Source organism: Plectropomus leopardus, chromosome 24 (assembly GCF_008729295.1).
Source record: "Plectropomus leopardus isolate mb chromosome 24, YSFRI_Pleo_2.0, whole genome shotgun sequence".
Classification (NCBI taxonomy): domain Eukaryota; kingdom Metazoa; phylum Chordata; class Actinopteri; order Perciformes; family Serranidae; genus Plectropomus; species Plectropomus leopardus.
The window spans coordinates 7,453,241-7,472,161 of record NC_056486.1 but is presented as its reverse complement, the minus strand read 5'-3'; the positions used below and the strand labels follow the sequence as shown (position 1 = coordinate 7,472,161).

At 39.3% G+C, this 18,921-nt stretch overlaps 1 protein-coding gene across 1 annotated transcript in view; it reads left to right on the top strand.

Annotated features, from left to right (window-relative positions):
* Positions 1-18,921, top strand: part of LOC121962973 (prospero homeobox protein 1-like) — a 51,087-nt gene that overhangs the window by 20,134 nt on the left and 12,032 nt on the right. The window contains exon 6 of the mRNA XM_042513327.1: positions 8,319-8,513. Within this exon, the coding sequence (XP_042369261.1) occupies positions 8,319-8,513 (195 nt within the window). The remainder of the gene's footprint in view (positions 1-8,318; positions 8,514-18,921) is intronic.

The following is an 18,921-nucleotide window of genomic DNA, read 5'->3' as shown; positions in this document are numbered from 1 at the left end:
TGATTGGTCATCTGTCTCTCAATACTTAACACCTTTCCTCCTGTATTTTTGGCATTCTGCCCCAAACCAACTGTTTCCTAATGACATCTACAAAAAGAATCACAAATATCAATTCTTTTTTTAAAGGATAAGAAGTCTCATTAAACAGCTGTGTTTTTTAGCAAATGAAAGGAATTTTTTTAGGGGCAACTATTTTCAAATGCAAAAGAATACACATCTGGTGTTTTCGTGAGTATTTACAGCAGCAGGATGGTATATGTGTTATATTTTGATCCATCATAATAAAGGGAAATGTCACCCAGCGCAACAGTGTGGCTCACTGATATGTTTTAACAGTTTTTGGATAACAATGGAGCTCTATGACACGGAGAAATACGATATATCTGCCTGACAACACCTGTTAGTAGGAGTTCATTGCTGTTTTTGTTTTTTCTGTGGGATTTGTTAACAATAAGAAGAATATATCATCAGTCTTTAAGAAAATTCTGGTTTCTTATTATTCACACTATGCAAATAATGGTTTATATTCAAATTTAGTTTTAATTGAGTCGTAATCCCAGTTAATCCATTATATTTATCAGTGGGAGGGACTATGCCGATATTATTTCACTTAATAAAAAAAAAGAATCATGGATAATCCTATTTGTGATGAGCGAGGCTGTTCTTTTCAAGGCTTTCGTAGCGTGTGTGTGTGTGTGTGTGTGTGTGTGTGTGTGTGTGTGTGTGTGTGTAGGACTGAGTGAGAGAGTGCACCCTGTTGCTATCTGTTTCTGTATGTGTGTGTCCTGTTTCATTGTCCCATCGCATTCATTACCTTCATCATTACCATATTTCCAAAATCGGGGTCAATGTCTCTTTCTCTTTTTCTTTCTCACCCTCTCTCTTACTCCTACGCCTCCCCCCTCCTTCCCTGGGAACAATAAGTAGCATGTGTTAGGGGGATCAGGCAGATTCACTGTAAGGGAATTAGGGCCCTGAATGGCTTCCCCTAATTGGACTTGAATGGACTTTGTCTATGGAAAACTGGTTCTTAAGGATGAGCCTCTTACACACAATGGCCGCCTCGCTCTGTGTGGGAAGTGGGTTGAGCTGACAACTGTTTTAGGCACAGATGAGCAAGCACACACACAAATGAAAACATGTGGGATCTTAATTGCAAAGTGAAAGCTCTTGCCTTCTGACCAGACAATCATATATGTTAGCATGAGACGCTTAGGTCTCTGCTGTGTCGTCTTGAGAGAGTCAGTGAGAGTAATTAAGACCTTGTTAAGACTGGAGGAGTTAGGATTAATTAGACGCTCGCTGGCTCAGGGAGCTCCTTCCGACTCACACACTCTCACTCACAACTTCCCTGCCAGCTGAGAGGCTTTTTTTTACACATGCACTCAGTCTAACACACACTGTACGCGAAGCAGTGACACATTTATCAGCAAGAGCCCTGAAGACTCTTGCCTTGAGAGGCTGAAATGACATCTCAATGCCGCCGTCTCAGCAGGAATCAATTAGCGTCCAACCCGCCTCTCACCCGTCTTGTCAATTAGAGCTACACAGCCAATTTGGCAACATCAGGACGTGAACCAGCAACAGCTCGTCTACTGATACAGATATGACTGGAATTCAGTAATTACCATGTTTAAGTGAATCCTCTGGATGACAAAGCATTTTAATCTGTTTAAGGTCTTTCATGAATCTGAAGACTAAATATGCGCTCGTGTGAAGACAGAGATATGTAAAATGAAAAGATGCAGATGTATATCTAATTAACTAGGCTCTCTTTAAATGTTAAACACAGCTTTTTTTTTTTAATCGCAGTGTTTGAAAAATAGAAGATAGAGCAGCTGCTCTTGTAGAAGCAACAGGGTCTAAGGTTACCAAGGCTCTGCAATAATCTGTAGTGTGCTTTTTCTTTCTTTCCAGGAAAATAATAAAGCGGGACTCTGTGTTAAAGGGACAGTTCACCCCAGAATAAAAAAATACATATTTTTCCTCTTACTTGTAGTGCTATTTATCAGTCTAGATTGTTTTCGTGTGAGTTACCAAGTGTTGGAGTTACACAGCGGTCTACCTTCTCTCCAGTATAATGGATCTAGATGGCACTTGAATTGTGGTGCTCAAAGCACAAAAAAATAAAAAGAATAGAAAATAATGACACAATTACTTTAGATAATCCATAGACCTTGTTGTGAAAGGTTTCAAGTAGAAACTATTTTTTCTCTACAGAGCTACATCCACCAACTGTAGCACCGTGCATTAGAACGCATGCATCTACTAAGAGGCCTATGTTCGTGGCAGTGCGAGGTGTAAACATTAATGGCATCCTCTTCAGCTGAGCTGTAATGTTGCTAAAAGGAACTATTGCACGCCAGATTCCTGCATGAGTGACCCACATAAAAGGTGGCTGTCTGTTGGTATTTTGTCTTTCTATCAGGTTCAATTTTTGTTGCAAAAAAGAATTTGCGGTTCAGATCATATGTGTTTGACAATGAACATTTTTTTTTTTTTTAAATGAAAATAATAATTATTTATTGCAGTGTTTTAACATTTTAATCCTTTGCTGCCTATATGTGTTGGCTCTTTCCTCTATGCCAGCTTGAATATTAAAGCCGCTTCAATTAGGTGATTTAAAATATGTTATCAGAATTTCACCTGAATTAAATGTCTCAAAATGATCACTTGAAAATTTGCTGTCTGACTCTCTCTGAGTCATGGTTATTATAGTTTTTGCAGTTTTGCATTGGGCTGGGGATCTTGTGTCGGTGGGTTAGGTTACAGCACTAATTGGTCAGATGTGCAGGTGGTAGTGCAGGTGTTGTATTGAATATTGCGGTTCCAGTTCAGGAGTGAGTCTTGAAAGTCAGACCCATGTTACAAGCTTCCATTTGCGCAGTGATATGGTTGGTGAGTGTAGTTCAGCAGACAGAAAATAGTTCCTACACTGCTTACAACAAGGTCTGTGGATTATCTTAAGTAATCATGATTTCTGGAAAGAAACATTATCCTGGAGAGAAGGCAGACATGTCTACGGCAGATATCTCCAACACTCTGAAACTCACACCAAAACAATCTAGAATGATCAATAGCACAATACATGAAAGAGGAAGAATGTGTAATTTTGAGTTGGGGGTGCTGAGCAAAAGATTTAAAAAAATTAAAAATACAGTTATGGCCATTCATTACCTCACAGTACAAAAGCCAGTTGATTTTTGGGTCCAAGAGACAACATATTTTTTTCAGCTAGTTAGTTTTTATTTGCAGTATAAAAATAAAGAAGACCTCCTCCAGTAATATAGATATATAGAAAGACAATATAGAAAGTCAAAAACCACTGGATACTAAAAAGGCACTTGAGGAACACAGATCACCTCCAAGGCCAAAGTGTATCTCACAATGTTACCGAAAGTGAATAATAATTTGTGTATCTGCATATTGATTCAGATCCACTCCAAACTTTAATAGCTTCTTCCTTGTTCCTTGCTTCACCCATTCACCAAGTTTTTTTTTTATTACAAATCAGGCCAATGGTTCTTCCTAAATCCTGCTGTCAAACAGACAAACCAAAGTGGAAACATAACCTTCTTAGCAGAGGTAACTATGACAACTGTAGGCCCATGAATGAGGGGTTTTGCCTTATAAACTTCACACATACACAAATAATTTCCCTGCAGTGTATACTGTCTAGTAAAGCAGAAATGCCCCAAAACATGATTTGAAAAAGTTCCTACAGCAGCTATTCTTCCAGGATCCACAGGAAACCTTCAGTGTAACAACTTGTAGATTTATGTTGATTGTGCACATTCACACTGTCCTCCATAAAAATGTGCCGAGCTACGACGAATCTGGTTGAAATGGGCAGGTTCTTAAAGGATGTGTGTGTCTGCCCTTCCAACATGGCCTGGGGGGGCTGACAACACCCACCATCAAGGGAAGGAGAGGGGGGTGAGGCGCTCTGACACTTTCTCTGACACTCTCTCTTTCCCCCTTTTGGTTGTAAACAGAAAATGGCATTCCTCGAGCTCAGCATTTTGCCCCCCCTCCATTCTCTTTCTGTCTTTTGTCTCTCGCCTCTCTTGTTTTTTTGGATTGTGCTGATTGTGATGAGCTGGATGGGACAGTGGGTGGGTGGGAGGGCAGGTGGTGGGATGGCTGGTTGTATGCATGTCTGTTTGTCTACATGTTAAGTTTTTCCTGAAATATCTACCATATGAAAGGAAATTATCAAGTTGAGAAACACACACTTAATAGTAAAAGATTTTAGGCTGCACCTACACCTAAAATATCAATGTTTTAACTTGTGCAGAATGCAACAGCTGTAGTTTGTCACCTATTTGTATAGGGGGAAAGAGAGATATTAAGAATTACTGAAAAAAAATGATTAAGTTGTCTTTAGATTCTCTAAAAAGGAACATAGTTCTTGCAACAGCAATGTGAAGACAATTTTGTGGAGACATTTGCAAAATCAAATTTCAAGATTCATGTTGCAATTAGAGTCCGTGATACACAGAGTATAACCTCACGTCAGACTAGGTTGTACAGGATTGTTGACTGCTGTAGTTTAACTGCCCAGACGACACAGAGAGGAAAAGTCGGCTATGCAGTTTGTCCTTGTGGCACACTGTTACGTCTGATGGGCTTCGACATCATTATTCATAATGATAATTATCAATAAAGAAACCATCAGAAGAGTGAGGCGTATTTTATGTGCAAGCAAGTAATGTAATTCACTGTGCTGCTCAGCACGGGTGCAATGGTTTTTTTTGCATGTTAGTTAACACCTTAAATGTCAATATGACAACTGTAACCATTCCATTTTTTGTCTCCCTTACAAGACAAACACTTCAGTGAAGTTCAGATCTTCAAGCACTTAAAAAAACGTACATTCACTTATTGTAATTGAAATACAGAATTTTCTTTTTTGAGAAAAAACATTGCAGAGCATTGTTGCGGTGTGCTCAGGCAGCACTATACCAAGCATGCTTCTGAGACTTTGCAAGCAAGCTGAAGGAGATGCATCCAGTGTGCATTTGTGCAGAGCCAAGAGAGGATTACAAAACTCCAACTACGGTAAAAGTAAAGTTGTTAATCACAACATTAGCAGGCCTGAAAGGAAATGCCCAGTAATCCAGTTTTTGGTGGCACAATCCCAGCTGAAAACACAGCAATGTATCGGTAGAAAACAACCACTTATTATGGCACTATCACTAGTGGAAACACAGGGGTGGGTCAATAAAAAACACCCATGTTTGGTGGCTAAAAAGCTGCCGAAACTGGAAGCTATGCCTGGTAAAAAAACAACCAGTCTGGAACAATGGTTGAACAATGGCAGCTGTCTCACCAAACCATGCCTTCCATATGCCAAAGACAAAGTCAGCTTATATACATGTAATCTAAACTACATTACTTAAGAAACACTGATATGATCTGTGCAAACATACAAATATAACTTAAACGTGGTTTGCAGAAACATACAGTGCCAACAGTTTCCTCTGGTGACTGGGCTTTAGACGTGGCGTATTTAAAACAAGGAACTTTAACAACGAATAGAATTATTTCTATAAAGTCACATGATGGTACAACAACCTTGGGTGTACTGCAATATACCATTTAGTAAAGCATCTTTAGAAATCTATACACACACATTTGAATGTATAGAGCTTGTTACAGTTCAAATTTGAGTATTTGAGTGATCTTCTGTTTGCGTGTCAGAAGTTGTCATGATGGTTTGTGATTTGAGATTAGACAGCTGAGGTCTTGTGTGTGTATATCCCTGTGTGTGTGACCCTGTGTGTTTGTTTGGTAATTGCTGAGTTATCACGTTCATTTCGTGCTACTCTTTTGTGGGTCAAAACACCCCCACCACACACACTTTCCCCTCCTGTCACTATGCTTTGTAAAACCAACTCCCTTTCCTTCTGCTGTGGACACACACCGCACGCACACACACACACACACACACACACACACACACACACACACACACACACACACACACACACACACACACACACACGCACGCACACGCACACACAGACCAAGCCTCCCAATTATGCTCCATTATGTCACCCCCTCTGACCGCTCCTGAAAAAATATCTCTTTCCCTCCCCGTCACCTTTTGCTCGTCTCTCTCTCTTTCTGCATTCCTTTTTCCATACTGCTTTCCTCCATTCATCTCTCTCTCTCTCTTGCTCTCTCTCTCTCTCTCTCTCTCTCTCACTCTCTCTCGCTCATCCCTTGTTCCTGTGAGACAATGTCTTGTAACAATACTGAGCTTAATCTCCGTATCAAAGCCGTTTTTCCCCTTCAGTGCACACACACACAAACACACACATGCACTTTCACTGGGCTGTTTTTTTTTCGCCCATGTCTTTTGTTTCTCATGAGAAAGAGATAAAAATGCAAAATGGCAAGTTGACATCACACACAGATATAATATTCTAGATGTAGGGCTGCACGATTTAAAGAAAATATGCAATATGCAATAGCGCAGAAGAATGCGACAATTATATTACTTGCAATAATAAAAAACATACATACATACATACATACATACATACATATATATATATATAGCTTGTAGTACTACTTTTTGGATCAAAGACATGAAAGGGAATTTTTTATCATCCAACTTCTTTTACAGTTCAAACTGAATGTTGAACTGAACACAAAAAACACTGATTTAAAAAGAAAATAATGACAGTTACATTTTAAAGTGCAGTTTTCCACTGATACCGTTTTTCAACTAACTTAAAAAAATCCTGAGTACAACATGGCAGCCTTTCAGGATATTGCCAATTGCACCAGTTGACATGGCAGTGATGAGTAAAAAAAGATATACTGCATTATAAAAATGATTTACTTTCAACATGCAGTGATTGTATGCTTTTTAAAATATGTTTACTATTGCTAAGTTGGGTATGCATACTCATTTTCTGAACTAATTTTCATCTATGTAGTTATCTACATAAAACATGAACCAATCCTACCATTTGCAAGATAGTCTTATTATAATAAATGGTGCTTTACCATTGCACAAATCATTCCCCACTTCATTTGTCCTCTAAATCTAATTAATACAGCACTAATGAGGTGATCACATACGAGAAATCTGGCTGTTCCAAAGGGTGAATTATAAAAAAATCAACCATAACATTTTAATAGTGTATTTAAGATTTTAATATGTCTATCAAAAAGCTTTTTGTCCAGACCAAATAAGCTTTCTTTTGCTGTCAATGTTGTTATTTTTCTACTTTGGTGTGCTTTAATTTCCCCTTGGGGATCAATAAAGTATTTCTGATTCTGATTCTGATTCAACATCGCTCATTGCTGGAATATATTTAAACAAGTGCACGTGGAGTTCAAATTATTGACAATATGTACACTATACTTTTGTGGAAAAAAAGCACTGTATGCTTAAAAAAATGTCTAAATGTCCTATTTTGGCAGACATTTTTTGCAGTGTACTGTTAAGGCCTGCAGGGCAGGTGAAGTGTTTGATGACAGTTATTTACTGTTGATTCACTCAGTCCAAAAACCCATGATGGCATAACAATAAGATAATATTTTGGTCATTCTTGTTTGATTAGGGAGGTTTCCCGGGGCTCATTTCTTTTCCTTCTTTGTTTTTCTTTTCTTCAATGAGGACCCTCAAGGTGCAGACAGTGTTTTAGTGGCTAATGAGGAGTCTACATAAGGCATTTCAGAGTTTTAACTGTGTGGGCGCTAATTAAAGTTAATTGGAGGAATGGTTTCTGTAGCTCAAAGCATTTAGATACATTCATTTTGTGTAGTCAGGGACACACAGAGAGGAAAATGCAAGAAAATAACTATTTCCTCACGTTCAGATTTTTTAAAATCTATGTCTTTCTTCTTATTTAGAAATTTAAAGCTCAGTGAGTTCAAGGTTTCTTTAAAGAAAACTCTAAAAACAAATAACCATGTAAGATGAGCTATAACTGCATGAAAAATAAACTATGTAAATAAGAGATGTGGTGCCATAGTCAAAGATAAGCACTCAAAAGCAGGGCCAGTTCTAGTCTTATTTGATGACATACAATCATGCAAATAAGAGCCAAAGCAAACATCAGGCTGTGCTATTATAAATCTGCAGCACCATCAAACAGGAAGCAACATTAAGCACTACATCTTCTCTGTCCCATCATGAAAGTAAATGCTTTTTGAATATGTTACAGTACTTTAACTTTCCAAACAGCTACAGAGGTATGTGCATGATTTAACCATGAAATAAACAGTAATGTAATGAAATTTAATCTCTCATGAAAGGTAACTAAATTGATCTTTCCCTTCTCTGACTTGTGCTACAGTTCAATCGCTGCATCACCTCCCAGCTGATCAAGTGGTTCAGCAACTTCAGGGAGTTCTACTACATCCAGATGGAGAAGTTCGCCCGGCAGGCCATCAATGAGGGTGTGACCACCACTGAGGAGTTGGTGGTGGGCCGCGACGCCGAGCTCTTCAGGGCGCTCAACATGCACTACAACAAGGCCAATGACTTCGAGGTAAGTTGAGCCGGAGGGGGGACTTTTCAATGCCTTTAATGCTTGTGATGAGTTTGGAGGACAGTAACACAGAGCTCTTCTGCTCAACAGTGTAAAATATAACAATGGCAAGTGTGTGTCAATGTATGTGTGTGATTGTTAAAAGTGAGAGCAGATGTTCTTTTCTTTTTAAAGTGTTCTATTATTGCAAACCCTCTCAAAGCCAGCTTTTTTTTTTTAACGTATCCAGTCACAGTGTCAAAATCTCAGGGGGTTCATCTTAAACTAAAGGGTATATACTTGAATCCACAGATATAATCACAATACTTTAGTCATGATACAATATTATTGTGATTTTAAATGTTTTGCAATGTGCTGAGTATAAAGCAGTAATATCTGTTGCGATATATTGCGATTTATTTTTAGATTTATTTATTCATTTTAACCACAAGTTGTGTCCCCAAAGAAAAGAAAAACTAACAAGATAAAGTTTTAAAGATACAGTTTCTCACTTCAATCATTTTAATTCCAGCAAAATTTATCAAGTGGACTGAAAAAGCAATTCAATGTATTAGTTTAGTAGGCTGCCAAGCACCGAATTTGTATTTGCAATATTAATAATTTATATAATAAAAAATACTACAATACTTGATGGAGTATGTAAAAAAAATGCATTTTTCTCAGCACAAGGCCATGTTTTATTCAATGAAACATTTTGGTAAAGTGTTTCATTACTTTTTTCTCTGTCATCTCTTCACTTGAATTTGGGATAAAGAGTTAGTTTGCTTTCAGTCCAGTCAATATATAACTGAATAAGATTTTTCTCCAAAATATTTTAACTATGGTAAGTACATTACTTGAAAAAAGAAGACTCCCCTTATTAAAAAACTTATTTTCAAACTAAATTTAAGTGGAAATAGACATTTTTTTCCTTTAACTTATTTTTATGAAGCAACAGTTATTTGCATAATGTAACAGTAATAGAATGACACCATCAGAGTTTAGATTGAAGGTCTGATTTTTGGCACAAAGGAAGTGCGTCAACTACTGTGCAACCAAAACAATAAGAGGATAGCGCTTCTGTGGTAACGTTCCGTACCTATTCCATGTTAGCAAGGACTGTCAATGTGAGTTTTTGCCAATACTATCCCGAGTAACGTAAATGGCGAACAGTGTAACAATCAAAGTTACTATGAAAACTATATGCTCAGTTCTGAGGAAAACGTAAACTTATCCAGTTGTCTTGCAACAGTGGCACTGACAATAATACCACTTAAAAACACTAGGGGGGGTTAAGTTGAAATGTTGTTGTTTCCACTTTAAAACAGAATTAAGCACAAGTCTCTCACACACGCACACACACACACACACACACACACAAACGTCCTCTACCAAGTCAGCTGTTCAGAGCGCAACAGTCACCTCACAATTCTGCTGAGGTGTGGATGTCGCAGTATGTGTGTGTGTTTGTGTGTGTGTGTGTGTGTGTGTGTGTTCGATGAGGCGAAAGAGGACGCCGCTCGAGGCGCGGGTGTCCTTGTCAAAGCGATTTGCAGAAGTCACATTCCCTCCCTCACTTTTTCTCTCCCAATATTGGTCTAAGGGGACCTGAGGGCCCTTAAACTATTCAACGTAACATCAGCAGCATTTAGATGTCCATTAGCACACACACCTCGCCGCTGACACACACACTTTTCTTTTTTGCTTAAGGAGAGAAATGTCGGAGCTTAGTTGGAGCTTAAATGCACACACGCAGGCGCAGAGTTTAAGGTATCTGAGAACTCTGTTTTGGAGGAATGAACAGCGAATGCTTTGCATGCTTTGCATAACAAGAGTCAGGTAGCTTTTCACAGGTGTGTATGTAAAGAGCTTGTAAAGGAAACAGACACACACATGCAAATCATTTCTGTGCGTGTTTATTCTGGCCTTCAGGGGGGTTATTTTTAGGGACTATAGGGTAAGGTTCATAAAGGGGTCAGGAGTTTGAGAACCTGTGCCTTAATTTAAATTAGTAGCAACTCTTGAAAGGTACCGAGTTTACCATAAGTTTTTTAATTAATTTCACACCCCTCTGGCATCCATTAGTTTCACGTCATTTCAGTGCAATATGGAAATCAACCTGAAGACACTTGAAAGCAGAAGCAGAAATGGGCAAAGCATTACAGTGAAAAATTATTTGCCTGTATTTTTTGCAATAATTAGAATATTGTAAGAGCAATTTTAGAAAGTCCTCAATGGTCTAACACAGTCAAAAAGACTTGGTCAGACACAGACCCAAGAATAATCCAACCTAGTTCAAAACTTGGTTGACCTGAACAAATCCAAATACAGAGAACATACCAACACCAGCAGCACAAAACCATTCTTTCCTACAATAGGGATGAGACACACTGACTCGCTCTTCATCTAACAGCTCACTAACCGTGGCTGCTTTTTCTTGTTCCATTTCTCCCTGCAATATTTTGAATTGTTTCATTGTCAAAAAATGCTGAAAATGAGCTTATTTTGTCAACATATTTTAGTTGAACAAATCTGATTGACATATTGCATTTCCTGTATGCCTCATAACAAAAAAATGTTTGGCTTGCATTAACAATAACTGAGCGTCATTGAGAAATACATTTTTTACTGGTGAAATGCCTGGTGTTATCTGTAACACTGGTGCTGTCACACCTTTATTAAGTATCAAGTCTTTGCATAAGTCCTTCACGAAAACTGAAATCTATATAAAGAGAGAGATTCGTGCATGATTGCAATCAGTAGAGGATGCTGATAAGTTTAGTTTTGAGAACATGTGCATCCTTTGTGCATTAAAGCGATGTTTTCAAAGGTAGGTGCACATTTTCTTCATGTACTTTGTCCTCTTTCCTGCCTGCCTCCTTCTCTCCCTTCACCTCCCTCCTTCCAACCTTCCATCCTTTCGTCCGCTCGCCCTGAGGGAACATTACTGGCTAGGGACCCTCTTGCTCTCTCTCCGCTGCTCTCTCCCTTCCTCTCTCTCTCCCCCTCTGTCAAACTCAGAGGCGTGAAACTGGAACCATGGCCGATTCAGCAAGTCTCCCGACATACACACACACACACACACACACACACACACACACACACACAGAAGTCTTATCCTTTTGCCAAATTTAGCATCATCAGAGTTCCACCTTGGTTTGTCCCCCATCGCACCCACCTCAACTCCTCCCCTCCTTCCTCCTCCTTTTGCTCTCTTCTTGCTCTCTCTCCTCTCTCCCTCTCCTTCCTGCTGAATCTCTCCTCCGTCGATATGTTCTCCTCGTCACCTCCTCTCCTTATCCTCTTCCTCTCTTATCCCTCTTTCATTAAGACCTCTGTCCTATTCTCTCTTTTTGTCCTTTTCTCTCAGTCATCCACTCTTCCCCTTTCTTTTCTCCTTCATCCCATCCTTAAAGGGATAAGGGTTGTATAAGTTACTCATCTATAGTCATAGTGTATCACCTACAGTAGATAGCAGTCGGCCTGGGCCCAGTTTAGATAAGCAGACAGTAGCAAAACGATGTAAAAAAAAAAAATAATATCAGCCTAAGCGGATGCTAAATTCAGAATATTTTCACTGCTTTTCCTTGCCATCACACGCCACTTTTCTTTGATGCTACATTTTTATAACCATAAAGCTTCCATAGTCTTACAAGTAAGCATAATTGTGGTGCTGAATCACAAAGATCCTAAAGATGCGATGCAACCAAGTCCTGCTTATGGCAACAGTAGCTCTGTGAGTCCTCAAGTATGGTGTTCATGGTGAATTTAACACAACTTAACATGGCCTTCCTGAAAAACAAAAACCTTTGTAAACATGGTTTATTCAGAGATTTCTCGTACTCTTTCTTGGCCTTCAGTTTCCATAAAAGTTTCTTATCTCTGTTCGGTCTTATCTGTCTATCTTTTCGTATCTTCGATGAACTGCGAAAGTCTGACCCAAACAGCTGATCTGCGGTGTAATGCAGTGTGCGGAGCAGTTTCACTTATGTGAAGGAATATTAAAGGTTTGTGGGTGAGAAAATGCAGTGCCAAAGGAAAAGGCTGTCTATTTCTTTCTGCTTCTCCAAACTATGGGCGTGCCGACCGCAACCTTCTGTGTGTAAAACTTGAAATTATCAACATTTAAGTCATAGAATCCTATTTGAAACAATCCGACATCATCTCCTCTGACTCCTGTGTCTCTTTCTCTCTTTGCTCTCTCTGAAAAACTCGTCATTTTCTCTACTCTTTATCTACAGTCTCATCATCTTCTCATCTTTATGCCCCAACAGCTTTTATTCCTTCCATAAAAATCTGCTCTTTGTCAAATTACCTGCCAAAAGACGGCCTCGTAAGGTTAAATAATTTGCATTTTTTAAATTTTTTTATGGTTAAAAAAAAAGAAAAACGTAATCTTTGTCAACACTGTCTACACGGTGAAATAAGAAAGTGTTCTTTGGTTTGATGGGTTGAAAAAACAAAAAAAGCTTGTGTCATTAGTCAACGTACACGGCCAGCATTTTAAACAGTCATTGTAGATTACTGTTGTGGAAAGGTGAGTGTAATTTGTCGTGAGTTTGTGTGTTGTCTTCCAAAGTTGGCGTAAACAGGCCCCAGTAATTATAGCAGCTTCATTAATTACCTCCTCCTCCCCTCTCCAGCCACATTCTTTCAACTCTTCCTTTTTGTTTACCTCTCTCTCTCCATCCTTACTGCCTCCTTTCTCCTCCTTCCCCCCTCTCCCCCGTCTCTAAAACAATTTCGTCCTAATTGCAGCTCTGCCCACAAACTAATGAGGAAGGCAAAGAAAGGAAGGAGGCTGGAGAATGGGAAAGGAAACGGGGAATAGTCTCATCTTCAAAAAAACAGGGAAAACAAAAAGAGACAGAGAGAGATTTTCTTTGCCAGGACACTCGGGGAAAGGTGTCAGCTTCTACCTTCTGCCAAGAGGAAGAGAAACGTTTCCTCTTTTTCATTTTCTTTTTTTTTTATATTGAGAACAGATTGACGAGTCTGCCAGCAGCATTGGGCATGGCACTCTTAACTTGTGAGTGTGTTAAAGTTTTGGTGCGATATTTGAAGTACACCTTCAGTACACTGGTGACTTAGACATGCCAGAGCACATGCACACTCTGCAAAAGTAAACACACACACACACAGTAAACGTGAGGTAGAAGAAAAGAGGCGTATAGAGAGTATAGAAAGGGATGAAGTTGTTGTATTTTGTGTGTGTGTGTGTGTCAATGCGTGTGTGCGCGTGTGTGTGTGTGTGTGTGTGTGTGTGTGTGTCAGCTGAAGAGGGACAATGAGACGTTTTTATGAAGCCTTCTAGAGGACGTTCTCATCTTTCCAGTTCAAGGATCCTCGCTGGCTCTGTCAGCACCAAACGGCAGCACAGCTGCGCCTCACACACACATATGTTCACACACACATACACACAGATACTCATTTGTGTTCGTCTGAAAGAGCAGAGATACCCTCCCTTGAAGGGTGGGTGTGGCTGCGACCAAAATCTGCCCTTTGACTTTGAACACACACACACACACACACACACACACACACACACACACACACACACACACACACACACACACACACACACACACACACCTGGAGGCCACAGAGTGGTCACACACTCACATTTCAGGGCTATCTGGTTTCATAAGCTGTGCATTTTATGAAAGGCTCAACTTCTCATGTCTTTCTCCGCCGTTTTAGATTCTTTGTCATCCTTTGTCTCTCCTTATTCATCTATTCACTCATCTTTTCCGGTTCCTCTTCATGCAAGTCCATTGAAGGGCTGAGCTCGACTCTCAGTGATCAATTCTCAAAGTGGGCTTTTAGTCAGATTCTCGCTTCTCACAAAAATTGCCCTGCAGCTTTAAATAAATGGCTTAGTGCTGAAGGTTGGGTTTATTGCTCACTTTGTGCCGAAAGGCTGTTTTTCAAAATTTTGTTGCCGATAAATCAACATGCACCAAAATATTTTAAAAAAGGACCTATTATATACTATACTCATTTTCAGGTTAGTACTTATATTTAAGGTTTATTCAAGAAAATGCTTACATGCTTCAATGTTCAAAAAACAGATGAACTCATACTGTTTGTGCAGGTCATTCCCAACTCATTAAATACCGATGCTTGGTCAGTGCCCCTCGGCGACAGACACTGATGCACTAGATACACATTATCAGCGCTAACACCGGGCGATGACAATTTCTGATGTTCCAGCGTATAAAGGGTGAAAAAGCATAATGCTGGTTGGAGAGGTGGTGGATTGGTCAAACAAACTGCAGACTTTCACTCAGGGGCCTGCTATTTGTGTCCCATGTGAAACCAAAAGTCAAATGAGTTACTTTAATAACAGCATAGTTTGCTAGTATGTGCAGCATGCTATGCAAGAGATTTGCGTCACATAACATATTCCACATTACTTTTTTAAGCCAAACGATGTTTTTTTCTAAAACTACACACTTTCATTGCCTAAATCAAAGAAAATGAACTAAACCTGAGGTGTTTTCCCATGTTCTTTCTTAAGAATAGACTGCTTGCATTTAACATGCATAAACTGTACTGTTTTTTTTTTTTAAAAAGACAATGCATGTAACAAGCATAAATTGACACATCGTCCCTGAGCATCCAAAACTGATGCTAGTGGGTAGCACTATTATATTTTGACATGTATGGCCATTACCAAGTGTTGGTACATGACAAGTTGGGAATGAGAGTGTGTTGGTCCTTTTTAGCCCCCCTCTAGTGTGCTTTAATTGGTCAGCATTTCCAGTTCTTCTGCATCTTTGCATCTATGCACCATCATTGCCGAGTATAGCAGCAATAAGTAAAGGCCTCTAAACCCAAATCTTTACAACCAAAACTTTGATCAGGAATAGTAACCGTATATACAGTATATGACAGGAAATAGGGTAAAGCACAATAGGTCCTTTTAAAGATTGGTCTGCCTCAGTCCATTCGCCTTAGTATATAACTCTTTTCTCCTCGTGTCTCATCCGTCTTTCTGTTGTCCTCACCTTTTTATGTCTTCTATTTGTAACCTACCCAGAAGGCACATACACATGCACACACGCACACACACACACACACACACACACACAGACACACACACACACATATATTTCAAAGACTACACCTGTCCTGTCCTCCCTCCTTCTCCAACTCTGATCTCTACCTCATTCTGAGCGTAGAGCTTTGGGCAATTACATCTTACACATTAGGGTTCATGTGATGTCAGTTTTTGAAGTCTTTTACTACAAGAGACACCGGCTTTTAATATCTGTAATTTGACTATTTTCATGCCAAGTAATTAATGTTCCCCGCCTGAAAAATATTAAAAACACGCATGTGAAACTGAAATTTAGACCATCATGGGACACGGAAAATATTTCTTCAAAATTTAAATAAAAAAAACATCAAGTGTCAAGAGGGAATCTGTTCAGATTAAGGGATTCCCATTAACAACCAGTGCAACAACTTCAACTATAATTATACAGTAACTGAAACTGTTTTAGAGTTAGATTCAACGAAATATGTATATGTGCTCCTGACTTGCTTTGCCAAATACATTTCTGAGTAAGTGAGGGTGGGTGGATGGACATAAAAAGCGTAAGGGTTTGACCACGGAGACTCAGATTTGCATCCTGCAACATACTGTTAGCTGTAGGCAACTGAAACACTTGGCGAAGATTAAGAAAAGATCAGAGTTTTGCGGAGATGTAAATCTTAAAAATTGGCATTTTTAATATTTAATGCTAACCTTAACTTTCAGCTCTGATTGACCTCAACAAAACCATAAAAAGTTATTTGTGCTTTAGTAGTTCAGTTTCAGCTGACACTGTAGGTAAAAAAACAGATACACTCAAGATAAACTTTTCCTTTTTATGCTAAGAAAAAAAGCCATTACACGTAAAAAACTATTTTTAACGCAAATTAGTTGTGTATGAACACACATTTCTAGGAGGTTGAATATACACACAAACATAAGCCCATAATCTGAGCGTATATGGACACTCTTTGTTGCCGTCACTCAATGTCATTAAGCAAGTATGAGCACTAAGTAACTAAGTCTTCCTCACTGTCTCTGTCTCAGTGTTGCTGCTTGACAGAGAGCAGTATGGTACAGACAATGCCACCTGCCAGTTTCTGTCACTATAATTATAGCTATCTGCTTGCAATGTGTGTGTGTGTGAGCATGAGAGTATGTGTGTGTGTCTTAGTATTCCAGTTGAGAAGAAGAAGGCATCATCTTTGTCACTGAGCCTGATTGGAGTCACGAGGGGGCGGTGCATGTGTGTGTGTGTGTGTGTGCGCGTGTGTGCCTGGTCTTCCTGTATATGTGTGTGTGTGTGTGTGTGTGTGTGTGTATATATAAGTGTGTGTGTTGTGCATGCAGTGATTCCCTTCCCCTGCCCCAGCTGTCTCCTTAGCTTTAACAATAGGCCTGGTAACAAAGACGTGGCCTTCAGCCTCCGTCATGTGATACTAGTGGTCTGCAGCCTCTCAGTCAGATGACCCACGCTATTGTCCTCTATGGGTGACACACACTTGCACACAAACACACACACACACAAGGAAGCACTGAACACACACACACACACACAGCAATCCAAGGAAGCACAGCACGTGTATGAACGGAGACACACACTTTATCGGTTGCACACAAAACGGAGAGAGACACACTCATGAGATAGCGAGGATAGACGCAATCTCAGGACGCAGACCCTTCCTCTCGGTCACATGCAGTCTGAACAAAGAGAAACTTTATTGCCATTGTCCTGGTGACAGTGAGATCAGTGACTGATTGACAAAAGAGCAGAAGAGAAAGGAAACATATTGCTGATGTCCTGGAGGAACCTCCGTACTCCACTCTCACCTTAAATTTCACACTTGAAACTGCAGGTGGTAAAAGATGCGTGATCCTAAAATTTTGTTTTGTTTTTAAACTTTATGTTTATCCTGCAAAAGCGCCACATTTCCTGCCTGGTGCAAATATAGGTGACTGTGTCAAAGAGCACCTTACAGCAGGTTACTGTCTGTGCTATTTATGTGCAGCAGGAACACAAAGGAACACAACCAAATCCCCCATGGCTGTAAAAACGACAAAAAAAGAAATGAGTCCTGCTCCACCTTCCCTAAACAACTAGACTTAAATCAACATCAAGCATGGCACTGAATCCCTAACCAGAGCTGTTTTTAACTCTTTTAGGACGAGTCAAAGTCAAGTCTCAGGTGTAAAACGCCTGAGGGCAAGTCCAACTCACAAGTCACTTTGCGAGTCTTGCAGGTTTCTGAATGATGACAAAATGATGCAGCGTTTGAATATTTCTTTTCAAAGCTCTGTAAATATTTTCTACAAGGCTTTTTATTGGCCTTATGATTAAATATTCAAGGTGGCTAGCCATGAAAGGCCTGCCTGTAATCTTTTCATTTCTTTTTAAGTTTTTTTGATATTACTGGATTTTACCAGGTCAAAACCGAGGATGGATTTTTTTTTTTTTTTTTGTTGTTGTTTTTCTTTTACTTCTAAAACTAAATCATAACTTTTATTGTAGAAAAAGTTTCCACAGCTACCTAAACCATTGAAAATATGGTTACATAAAATATAACAAGATAGTAAAGTTAAAGTAAAAGACAAATGATTAAAAAAAGGGAGAAAAAATAAATAAACAAGATCAATTCATGCAAAACAAGATCCATTCATGCAACATGTTCTCAGCAACTACATACAGTGTATCCCACATAAGATAGATACTATGTACATATTGTGTGTATAAGGCACATCTAAGGCATATTTACTAAAAACCTGTATGTTTTTGAAGCATAAAGCTTTCAGTTGTAATGTCATGTCGTGTGTTTTTTCTTACTGTATTCTGACTCGTCTACCACTAACGTTAGGTCTAAAGCTCGGCCGCAAACTGATAAAGCAGGAGAAGTTCGTCATTACTAATAGCTCCTGAAAAAGCACACCATTTTCAATATGTCCTGTTTTAAAGAGCCTTTCGCATTAGTATAATCCTTGAGGACAGTTCCAGACAAACAATAATGTAATGTATATAATGTATGAATCTGTGATAGCATGAGGCTGGATTCAACTACAAGAGTGAGAGCACAATACAATATAAATAGGAGGAAAATTACTGCAAATACAGTTCAGGCTGGAAAAAAAGTATGAATTTCCATTGATTAATTTCTTTTGAAGGAAAAAGGATGAATGAAAAAAGCTAAGAAGAGTAAGAGTGAAAGCACTCTCTACTCTAGATGTGTGCTTGAGTGTCATACTTTCCTGCCTGTTTGTGAGAGTGTGTGTGTGTGTGTGACAAAAGCCAGACATGATAGCAGGGAAAGAGAGGGAGAGAGAAGAGGAGGAAAAAGGAAGCAGATGCTTGTGTGTTGGCACAAAAATGATATGTCCACTCAGTCCCGCACACGTGCG